We start from the raw sequence: 12,522 nt of genomic DNA on the forward strand, positions 1-12,522 counted from the left end.
CTTGCCCATGATCCAATTACCTTCATCTGGTCCCGTCCTTGACACGTGGGGATTATTATAATTCAAGATGAGATTTGGGTGGGGACACAGAACCAAACCATATCATCAGGTGACCACACACCAGGATTTGTCCAAGACAGGCCTGGTTTATACCTGTTGTGACAATATCCTTATTACAAGTGCCCCTTGTTATCCTCTAAAATGTCCAGGTTAGGTTCATAAAATATATGGGCACCTAGAAGTCGTCAACACTTATTGAGTTCTTCCTATGTGTCAGACACTGTGTAAAGTACTTTACATGAATATTCTCACTAGAAGCTCGCTATGATCCCTTTTGAAATAGACATGCAATTCACATAACAGTAAGTTAATCAAATTCATCCTTTTAAAGTGTACAATTCAGTGGTTTTTTTGTATATTCATTATGTTGTGCAACTATCCCAACCATCTAATCCCAGAATATTTTCATCGCCTCCAAAAGAAACTCTATGCTCATTATTAGTCACTCCCACCCAGCTGCTGGAAACCACTAATTTACTTTCAGTCTCTAGGGATTTGCCTATTCTGGCTAGTTCATAGAAATTGAATCATATAATATGTGACTTTTTCTTTCTGGCTTCTGACAATTCTATTTTACAACTGAGGAAACTGAGGCTCAGAGAGATTAAGTAGTCTGCCCACGATCACTCTTCTACTGGGTAGAGGAGTCGGAACTAGACCCAGGTGTGTCTGGCTCCAAAGCAAACCTTCTTAGCCACCATGCTGTGCAGCCACCTCATATTTATTGCAAAGGCTCAGCACATTCTTGGAACTCTTCTTTGGCCCTCTGTAGCTGGGCACATTCTTTCCAAAATGCTTCACAAATCTTCATTATTTGAGAGGGAATTTAGTGTTTGAGAAGAGCCAAAAGTCATAAATAGCAAATATGGTAACTAAAGTGGACCATCAAGCTGGGTCATTGCTATAGACTGACTTGTATTCTCCCAAAATTTATATTTGAAGCTCTAACCCTCAGTGTGACTTTATTTAGTTAGGACTTTTAGGATGTAATTAAGGTTAAATAATATCATAAATATGGAGTCTTTATCCGATAAGATTGGTAGCTTTATAAGAAGAAGAAGATTCTCTCTCTCTCTTTCTCTCGCTCTCTTTCTCTCTCGCTCTCTCTCCACCATGTAGAAATGTAGTGAAAAGGCAGCCATTTACAAACCAAGAAGAGAGCCTTTACCACAGCCCAACCATACTGGCACCCTCATCCCAGGTCTCCAGCCTCTAGAAATGTGAGAAAATAAATTTTTATTGTTTGAGCCACCCACTCTATGGTGTTTTGTAATGGTAGCCTGAACTGGCTAAGACAGTCATATTTGGGAATAAAAAATGAGGCATAACTATAAAGTCAGGAGAATGAGTGATTATCATCTGTGACTTTGAGAATAATTTCCTGAAGGGGGCATAAGAAATATTTTGAATGCTAGAGTCAGCATTGGAAACAGGGGAAGCATCTATAAGACATTTTGTATGACACTATGCTTTTAACTTTTAGAATACCTATTGTATTTCTCGGAAAATATAACAAGTATAAGAAAAAAGTAAAAATAACCCATTATGCTACTATTAATGATATGCTATATTTCCTTCCAATCTATCTTTTCCTGAAACCTTAATTGTATAGTCTGTATTTTTTTAAAGCACACAATTAATATGTAAGATACATTAACATTTCTCTCTTTTTAAAAATCTTTTAATTTTAGGTTTGGGAGTACATGTGAAGGTTTGTTACATAGGTAAATTTGTGTCACAGAGTTTTCTTGTACAGATTATTTCATCACCCAGGTATTAAGCCCAGTACCCAATAGTTATCTTTTCTGCTCCCCTCCCTCCTCCCACACTCCACCCTCAAGTAAACCCCAGTGTCTGTTGTTTCCTTCTTTGTGTTCATAATTTCTCATCATTTAGCTCCCACTTATAACTGAGAACATGGGTTATTTGTTTTTTTGTTCCTGTGTTAGCTTGCTAAGGAAAATGGCCTCCAGCTCCATCTATGTTCCTGCAAAAGACATGATCCTGTTCTTTTTTATGCCTGCACAGTATTTCATGGTGTATATGCACCACATTTCCTTTATCCAATCTGTCATTGATGGACATTTAGGTTGATTCCATGTCTTTGCTATTGTGAATAACGCTGCAATGAACACTTGTGTGCATGTGTCTTTATGGTATAATAATTTATATTCCTCTGAGTATATACAATAATGGGATTGCTGGGTCCAATGGTAGCTCTGCTTTTAGCTCTTTGAGGAATTGCCATACTGCTTTCCACAGTGGTTGAATTAATTTACCCTCCCACCAACTGTGTATAAGTGTTCCCTTTTCTCCACAACCTCACCAGTATCTATTATTTTTTGACTTTTTAGTAATAGCCATTCTGACTTGTGTGAGATGGTATCTTATTGTGGTTTTGATTTGCATTTCTCTAGTGATCAGTGATATTGAGCCTTTTTTATATGCTTGTTGGCTGCATGTATGTCTTCTTTTGAAAAAATGTCTGTTCATATTCTCTGCCCACTTTTTAATGGGGTTGGTTTTCTCTTGTAAATTTGTGTAAGTTCCTCATAGATTCTGGATACTAGACTTTTGTAAGATGCATAACTTGCAAATATTATCTCCCATTCTGTAGGTTGTCTGTTTACTCTGTTGATAGTTTCTTCTGTTGTGCAGAAGCTCTTAAGTTTAATTAGATCTCACTTGTCAATTTTTGCTTTTGTTGAGATTGTTTTTGATGTCTTTGTCATGAAATCTTTGCCCATTCCTATGACCAGGATGGTGTTATCTAGGTTGTGTTCCAGGGTTTTGATAGTTCTGGGTTTTACATTTAGGTCTTTAATCCATCTTGAGTTAATTCTTGTATATTGTGTAAGGAAGGGATCCAGCTTCAATCTTCTGCATATAGCTAGCCAGTTATTCAGGCACCATTTATTGAATATGGAGTCTTTTCCCCATTGCTTGTTTTTGTCAGCTTTGCCAAAGATTAGATGGCTGTAGGTGTGCAGCCTTATTTCTGGACTCTCTATTCTGCTCCATTGACCTATGTGCCTGCTTTAGTACCAGTACCCTGCTGTTTTGGTTACTGTAGCCCTATAGTATAGTTTGAAGTCAGGTAACTTGATGCCTCCAGCTTTGTTCTTTTTGCTTAGGATTTCCTTGGCTATTCAGGCTCTTTTTTTGTTCCATGTGAATTAAAAAAATTTTTTTCTAGTTCTGTGAAGAATGTCATTGGTAGTTTGATGGGAATTGCACTGAATCTTACATTGCTTTTGGCAATATGGCCATTTTAATGATATTGAGAATGTCTTTTTTCAAATGTTGTCAAAGGTTGTTGTTGATCAGTTAATTGACAAAATTTGCTAAAGCAAAACCTAATAACAAGTTATATACATATACATACAGACATCTCAAATTTTTTGTTTTAACACAAAATGTATACATTTTATTCATATCCCAGCCATTTGATATAGGGCTAAGATCTTTTCTTTAGTATGGACTTCTCTGATTGTATTCCCTTTTGTCTTTCTTCCATAAACCACATCCATAATCTGTCGTCGATGATTTCCAGTCTTGGTTTATTAACTGTGGAACAAGAATATAAATGCTTGCAAAGCATGAGTACAGAATCTTTCCGGATTTTGATGTCTTTCCTCCCTCAATCTTTTATTGCTGTCATATCCAAAACTAATTTGGCAGCACATTTTTGGGGACTCCCCCTTACTGAGTCTTTACAAAAATGTCAGTTTAAGTTTCATAGAAACAACTCTTGCTATTAGTGCTCATTATAATTTTTGATATACATACCATTTAATTAAATGATGTAATTATAATAAGTAGAGCTTGTCAAAAATATTTCCAAGATCGTAATCATTAGTAAGCATGGGACTCAATTGGTCACTGTCAAAGTGTACAATTGTATTCGAGTCGCCTACTAACCATGAGCTTTCATCACAATGTGGGCATTTGCCAATTTTTGTTTGTTTGTTTGTTGTTTTTTGTTGTTGTTGTTTTCTTGAGATGGAGTCTCGCTCTGTCACTCAGGCTGGAGTGCAGTGGCGCAATCTCAGCTCAATGCAACCTCCACCTCCCTGGTTCACACCATTCTCCTGCTTCAGCCTCCTGAGTAGCTGGGACTACAGACACCCACCACCATGCCCGGCTAATTTTTTGCATTTTTCAGTAGAGATGGGGTTTCACCGTGTTAGCCAGGATGATCTCGATCTCCTGACCTTGTGATCCGCCCACCTCGGCCTCCCAAAGTGCTGGGATTACAGGCATGAGCCACCGCGCCTGACCTGCATCTGCCAATGTTTTAAAGAGAGAATGGAAAGCATTATATGCGCGTTATTAAGTGGAAGTTTGGTTAAGAAAGTTTCTACCATCGTTGTTTATTTAAAAAAAAATTCAGACATGTACCGAGTAAAAAGTTAAAGTCCCCCTTATTCTATCTCCTCTCTAGGAATATTGCTGTTACCAATTTGGTATATATTCTTCCAGATTTATTACTATGCATACATCTATACATGTGCATTGCTGAAGTGCTTATGCATATGTGCATGTGCAGATGATGTGCTGGGCACTGTACTAAGACCTTGATGTGAATTATTTTATTTAATCCTCACAACAGCCCTATGAGATAATATCACTATTATCTCTATTTTACAGATGAGTAAACTGAGGCTCAGAAAGGTTCAGTAATTTGCCCAAGGTCACGTAATGACTAATTTGTCTCCCTCTTAAGAGGACTATTATACTAATGTACATGAATCAAGTTAAATGTTTGGGTTCATTTATCCACTTATTCAGTAAACATTTATTGAATGTCCACTCTGCCAGGCACTGTACTTAATTCCAAAAATTCAAACACATGGTTTTTATCTTCAGGTATCTAGAAGAGGTAGATCAATCTGTGAGCTAAATGATTTGCCCCAGTTCGTCCAGCTAGTAAGTGAATAGAGAAAGATTACAATCCTGATTTATTTTAACAAATTGGTATATAACAGTCCTAGGTGCACAGAAAATTTGGTAGATTTGTTTTTAGAGCTAGCCATTTTGAATATTATTGTTTCCATGAGAAGATGAGTTTGGAGCCCCCAGGAATCAGTGTCTAATTGTTATGAACCAGTAAATTAAAGATTATAAATCCAAGTTATGAATGATTTGTTTAAATTATATAGATAGATGATAGATAGATAGATAGATAGATAGATAGATAGATAGATAGATCATTTAAAGACAGATATTAGGATGAGACAGGATTCAGGATTGGAGTTCCAATTCCTTGGGTGGGAGGACTGACGGGTGGTAAAGAATTTAGATCTGCTAAGGAGCTTGATTAGGATATTGAAAAGTACCAGCTTAAAAAAGAGCAAGCAATTGTACAGAGAATCAGAAGTCCAGAGAAAACAGAAAAGAGAAAGAGAAAACAGGAAAGTTGTATATAAGGCGGTATTACGAGAAAGAGAATCATAACATCAAAATTGAGAAATTTGATCATAATGATAGAAAAAATTAAAGGCTGCATGTTGAGACAGAACCAAGACCTTACCTATTACATAACACATTCCACAAAGCTGGCCAATTTCAACGTACACTATGGAGGACTGAAGGAAAATGCCTCTCGCAGAGATGGGGGTGGAAAGCTTGAGCTACATGAGTGTCTGACCTCCAAATGCATAAATGCCAAAGGCTTTTAGAGCCAGTTGGCAACACTTACAGAGATGGAAGAATCAGGGAATTATTCTTATAAACATAGTATGGGATCTTACGGAAGGAAACAAAAATAAAGCCGTAATTAGAAACCTTAAAAGAATGGTTACATGTTCTTTGTAATTGCAGAAACATGTAAATATACAAACACATGGAACATGGCAGTGTTGATAGGGAGGATTAAGTGCCCTGATGGAAAATAAGAATAAAATATGAAAAGGAGAAAGGAAAATATTGAGCTTCTTAAATTGCTTGCAAAAAAACTGGAGTCTATGACAGAATTTGGTCCTCATGACTGAAATGTTTCTTTGGTGCTGGAAAAAGTATTGCTGTCATCTCTCTCTCTTTAGAAATTCTTTTTTTTTTTTTTTTTTTCGTAATAAAAATCCTGTGGCAGCTCCTTGTCCGTGAAGGATTTTAAAAATAGGAGCGATTTCATGTGTCTGCAATGGTCTGTGTCAGCACTTGCCCTAGGCAAGGTTGCCACACAGGCAAAAACGTACCCCTCTCCTCTATAAACAGGCCCTCCCTGGCAACCCCATTCCCTTGGTGCCCCCCCCCCAGGGGAACTGACCCCCTTTTCTTGGACTACAGCTCCATTGTGATCTCCCACATCAAATTAAACCCCCTTTCCCTCAGTAGAGCAGCTCTGTCTCCAGGTGCAAGGGATGAAATAGGTTTCACCCTTTGCAGCCTATTTTCATTTAAAAATAGCACCCAGGTTAACCCAAATGAATCTTGAGTTGGTGGAGCTCTGGGCAGTAAAACCAAGTACAGAGAAGTCCATGGGGAGAGGGGCGTAGTTTTGGTAGGTGGGGGAAGGGGGTGAGGTAGGTTGCCTTCCTGAAAGCTATTAAATCCCAGATGTGGGCTCTGTTCAGTGTGGTGCTGCCTTGAGGGAGGGAGGAGGTGGTGGTGGATGGACTCTCTGACCTCTCAAGGTTGCTGTTAATTCTATGGGTCGGTGATTTCCAACTATATTTCCCCGCGCCTGGCTTCCTTTGCAGTACTGTAGGCACCGCGTGACTCGGCTTTAACTAGGGGTTTTCAGCAGCCTGTCTTTGTGCCTATCAGCCAGGGCTCAATTTTCCCATCATGGTCCTCCCTGCAACAGCAACCCCTGGGTTCAGCAATAGTGGAGGCTGAAAATCAGCCCCAGCCATACTCAGCTCAAAGAAATTTTTCACAGAGAGCTCTTCAAAGCTCCTGTTCTCAGAGAAGCATAAGAAAGGGACTGTTTTGTGTTCACAGTGTGTGTGGGCTTTATGAAGAAAAAAAATCTGTGGCCTTATGTGAACAGAGTATGCTGTATGCAGATTTGGTGGGCAAAGCTACAAAATGAAATCTACTCAAGGGGCTCATATAATCATATGGTCAATTTCATGTTGGATCAACAAACATTCAGAAGCCCAATACTATGTGCCAGTCTCTGAATTAGAACTGGTGAGTAACAAGAAAAATAAAGCAAAGTCCCTGCTATGGAGGAATTCAGTCTAATGGGGAAGATAGACATCCAGGGCAAGAAGTGCTAGGCTTGAGGTAAGTGAGGGTGTTTGGAGGCATAGGGGAGCTTGCCCTTGGCTCAGCCTGCGGCTGATAGGGATTGAAGAAAGTTTCCCCGGGGAGATGACATCTGAGCTGAGTAGGAGTAAGCCAAACCAAAGAAATGTGGAAAGAGCGATAGGTGGAGAAGGATGACATGAGCAGTGGCATGTAGGCACACAATGACTGGACAGGTATGGGGAACTAAGAGCAGGCTGCAGTTATTAGAGAGGAAAGTGTCAGGAGGAGGTGGGCAAGAGGCTAGAGGGGCAGACATGGCCACAGGAGGGAGAGAGAGCTGAGTCTCCTGTGCTGAGGAGTACAGGCTTTATCCTGAGGGGGAGCCACTGAAGGATTTCAAGCAGGGGAGTAATAGGATCGGATTTACATCTTGACTAAACTATCTGTCAATTTGGAAGAAATCATTCAAATTGCCCATGGGATGAACTGATTAAAGAATTCCATTGAAAGGGTAAATTTGCAGATGTAGCCATAGTTAAGTGCAAGGCTTTCTTTGTCCAAGATGGTTTGTCATGAGACTTTTTTTAGGGATGTCACTAAAACAGCATACAGACAGATATGTGGATCTATCTGTAAAGGTCAACATCTTTGAAAAGGATGCAGGTCCTCTAAACAGTGCTTAAAGGAAACAGGGCTTGCAGAGAGTCTTGTGGCTTCTACCCTTTATTCTGTGCTGCAGTAACAGTATCGGGTTAGGAATGCAAATTGTGTTATCATCTTTTTGTTTTGTTTAGCAAAAGTCATCTGGGAAGGCATTGTTTAACCTGAGTTGCAGCCATCTAAATCTTGCTGAAAAGGAGTATTTTGGATTAGAATTCTGCAGCCATTCTGGAAATAATGTAAGTTGGTTTCATTATAGGGTTCTTTGTGTCTAGCATTGCTTCTAAACGCAGTTTGCGGCTAGGTATACAGGGTTCAATTCCCTGATTAAAAATGAAAAACTATGTGCACCCTTGCAACATGATTAGATTTAATAACTAGTGGTCCTCCTTCCTCTTGGTTTATTAACAGTCACCTTGGCTCATGTGCGGTGGCTCATGCCTGTAATCCCAACACTTTGGGAAGCTGAGGCAGGTGGATCACCTGAGGTCAGGAGTTCAAGACCAGCCTGGCCAACATGGTGAAACCCCATCTCTACTAAAAATACAAAAATTAGCTGAGTGTGGTGGTACATGCCTGTAATCCCAGCTACTTGGGAGACTGAGGCAGGAGAATCGCTTGAACCTGGGAGGCAGAGGTTGCTGTGAACCAACATCGCACCACTGCATCCCAGCCTGAGCAACAGAGTGAGACTCTGTTTCAAAACAACAACAACAAGAAGTCACCTCAGTTTGCCAAACACAAACTCTTTTACCCCACGTTCCTGTTTTGTCACTCTGTGAGCAGCTATGCATGCTTTATCAATTTTGCCTTTCCAGAGCCTGGACCTCAACCTGCAGAATTAAGACTTTTAACCTCACCAGTGAATATTCGGAGGAATCTCCTTTCTCCTTTCTCAGGCCCTAACATTCTTGATATTCTTCTGCTGTGTCCTGCCTTGGTATATATGTGATCTGGCACCTTCCCAGAAAGGCTCATTATGTCTATTAGACTGGCATTTGGGGACTGGAGGGTTCAAATGTGGAGCCAAATGCCTTCATTAGTCTTTGTAGCAACTAATGAGCCATGTATGTGACACCTCTGTCATCCTACTAAGGCAGTGGAGCAGTGATTCAAATGTCAACAAGAAAGAGTTTATAGATCAACAGTGTTCACTGTCATTGGGAAAATATAAGGGGGCAGATTAAACATGGTATGCCACCTATTTGACATTGCTGTTTGTTTCTACCTTTAGAAGTCTAAATAGTCCTGGTACTCGTTTATTTCATGTTAATCTTTATCTATTACTGAAAAAAAAACTCTGCTCAGTGCCATGCTCTACCATTTTTTTCATTAATGTTGTTACAGGTTTGGTTGGAACTTTTGAAGCCCATAACAAAGCAGGTAAAAAGTAAGTATGGAAAATCATTTAAGGAATAGAGTTCACAGTTAGAGCTTGAAAAAGATTTCAGCAACTTCACACAATTTCTCATTTTAATATAAAGGGAGAAAAGGGCTTTCAGATATTATTTCAATCCTTAATACATCCAGTGAATTCAGCAATTTAGAAAATTGTTTTAATTTTGCCTGAGATGAAAGAAATCATGCTGCTGGATCTTTGAGTAAATCTGAAGAACTCTGGTAATTACAGTACTCTGTGGATTGGTTTGAGGAATATATCTCATTTTCTGGCAGTGCAAATCTTCGAGCATCCTTGATGTCAATCTGCAATTGCATTCACTGTCTGCCTGAAGATTCTTTAGTTATATCCTGTCACAAGCATTATTCATTTGCTTTAGTTCATATTTGAGTGCCTACTATGTATGAAATATTTTCTCCCTATATTTTACAATCCAGTGTGATGGATCTCAAATTTCAGTGTGCATTAGGATTGCCTGAGTTTCTTGTTAAATGCCTATTCCTGGGCCTTATTCCTGGGTTGCCAACGACCTGCATGTTTACAGAATTCCACAGATGTTTCTGAGGCAGGCGGATTTCTATCAGGATTTTGCACTGTTTTAATGTCTCTTTTACTGGTTCCTCTTCCACTACCTGCTCTTTACATGTTAGTGCTTCCCAAAGTTCTGTCTGTTCCCACTGCATAAGGATCACCTGTCACATTATTCCAACAGCTTCCAAACTGATTCCCCCCATTCATCATCTACATTACTCCCAAAGAAATCTGTTGAAAATACCAACCTGATCACATCACTCTTCTTCTTAAAATGCTTCCATGTCTCTCTACTACCTACCCTTCTAGCAATAAAGTCCGATTTCCTTAGGATGGTAAACAAAGCATTGAAATCTGGCTTCCTTCCTAGCCTTGTCCCTGCCACTAGCCACTTCATATTTCTACCTCTGCTGACTTTGACAAAACTAATCTCACATGGAGGCTTAGCAGATAAAATACAGAATGCCCTATTAAATTATAATTTTGATAAACAAATAATAATTTTCTTATATAAGCACATCCCATGCAATTGTTTACCTGAATTTCAAATTGAGCTGGGAGTGCTGCACTTCTTATTCACTAAATCTGGCCATTCTACTCGGGTCTCAGGTCCTCTAGGAGGACATCCTTGACCTCCTCCAAACTCTTTTCTCCCTTCTTTGCTTCCCCAGCACTCAGTGCTTATAGCATTTTAGGGTGTTGTAATTGTCTAGATGTCTGTCTCTTCTACTAGACAGTGAGCTCTTAGTTGTCTTTTTACTCCCAATACCTGCTTTGCACATAATGGACACCAACAAATATTTACTGAATCAATGGTGTTAATGTTGCATGTGTGCATTTATGTTTTGTGTAAAAGTTAATTTTCAAATGCAAGCAGGTGTGAAGATAAGCATATGTGTTTTCTTAATGTATATTATAAGATAGATAGAGGCATCAGTCCATCGTGCTTCGAATTCTCTTTATGAGATACTTAGGCCCGGTAATGTACACCTGCCTCAGCTGAAGTTGAGCCCTTCTCTCTGTCAGGAATGCAGAATCCCAACTAGCAAGTGCTGTATTTTTCTGAATGGGATACTTCTTAGGAGAGGACATAGTAGGTCCCAAAGGGGGACATTTATACAAATAAACTCAAAGGAAGACAGGGTAGAAAGAGGGGTGGGAGAACTTTCCTAATCGCTGTACACATAGAGACACAATCCAGAAATTGTGACACTTTATACATGTGATAAATGGAAACATGGAAGTCTGTAGGAGGGAGTGATGGGGAGGGGAGCGAAGAGGAGAGGGGTGTGTGTGTGTGTATGTGTGGACCTATAACTGTTGTGATGGACATTTAAATAAAACTTATGGAGGTATTGTGTTTTAAGATCCTACGGAGATTGTTTTCAAATTTATGGTGAAATTTTTCCCAGTGGACCCTGGACATCTGCGGGAAGAACTTACAAGGTATAGTGATTACCTGTGTGTCTCTGCATGATGTTACTTCAGAATCATTATTCTCCATTTATTGGGGGCAAGTGCTTCTGGCCCTTCTCACAAAACTTGGCTTTATGTCACTCTCTGGGAGATGGTGGGGATCTGGAGAGAGGGTGGGCCTAGCCGGTTCCCCAGGTGTTCATCTTCCAAAGGGTGGAGACTACAGGAAGAAAGAAGGGTGTTCTAGAAGTTCAAGCCTGGGCATCCACTTGGGGATTATGCCATTAACTACTACAACAATGAGTGTGCTGTCCTTCATGACACCTGTGTTTCAGTCAGAGAGGGCAGCTTAACAGCACAGGTATAATGCCAGCCGATTTCCATGGAAACTGAAAATGTGGGGTTGTGAATGTATCTCACGGAAGACAAAATATTCTGTAATGATGATAAATACTTATGAAAAAGTCCTTCAGAATTACAAAGTAAACCTACTTCTGCAAAAATATATTGTCAACAAAACACTCCTCAAACCTTACTCTATTTTCTTTTCCTTTTTTTTTTTTTTTTTTTTGGACGGGGGGTCGCTCTTTCGCCCCGGCGGGGGTGCAGTGGCCGGATCTCAGCTCACTGCAAGCTCCGCCTCCCGGGTTCACGCCATTCTCCTGCCTCAGCCTCCCAAGTAGCTGGGACTACAGGCGCCCGCCACCTCGCCCGGCTAGTTTTTTGTATTTTTTAGTAGAGACGGGGTTTCACCATGTTAGCCAGGATGGTCTCGATCTCCTGACCTCGTGATCCACCCATCTCGGCCTCCCAAAGTGCTGGGATTACAGGCTTGAGCCACCGTGCCCGGCCCCTTACTCTATTTTCTAAACTTACACATTTTTTATTTTATTTTATTTTATTTTTTTGAGATGGGGCTTTGCTATATTGCCCAGACTGATCTTGAACTCCTGAGCTCAAATGATTCCCCTGCCTTGGCCTCCCAAAGTGCTGGGATTACAGGCATGAGCCACCACACCTGGCTTAGATTCAGACTCTTATACATGAAAGAGGTCTGAGAGATAATCTAATCAAGCCCTCTTAGTTTACAGATGAAGAGATAGGTCATGGGAGCTAAAATGACTTGTCCAAGATCGCTGGAGGTTGCCAGTTATTCTCCCTGATGTCTTCCCCCGAAAAGAGTTCATGGCCAGTTCAATCTTTGCCCCTTTTGTAAAGACTTTTCTCAATGGCCTTTGCAAAAGTCGCTTTTTACAAGC

General features: G+C 40.1%; 1 protein-coding gene across 2 annotated transcripts in view; it reads left to right on the forward strand.

The window, feature by feature from the left end:
* The window catches only part of FRMD7 (FERM domain containing 7), a 51,545-nt gene that overhangs the window by 20,027 nt on the left and 18,996 nt on the right, over nt 1–12,522 (forward strand). The window contains exons 2-4 of one of the 2 annotated variants that reach the window (XM_023198889.1): nt 8,052–8,156; nt 9,265–9,307; nt 11,215–11,293. In XM_023198889.1, the coding sequence (XP_023054657.1) occupies nt 8,052–8,156; nt 9,265–9,307; nt 11,215–11,293 (227 nt within the window). The remainder of the gene's footprint in view (nt 1–8,051; nt 8,157–9,264; nt 9,308–11,214; nt 11,294–12,522) is intronic. The other variant, XM_023198890.2, reaches the window with a different exon arrangement.

The sequence above is a fragment of the Piliocolobus tephrosceles genome, chromosome 12 (assembly GCF_002776525.5).
Source record: "Piliocolobus tephrosceles isolate RC106 chromosome 12, ASM277652v3, whole genome shotgun sequence".
Classification (NCBI taxonomy): domain Eukaryota; kingdom Metazoa; phylum Chordata; class Mammalia; order Primates; family Cercopithecidae; genus Piliocolobus; species Piliocolobus tephrosceles.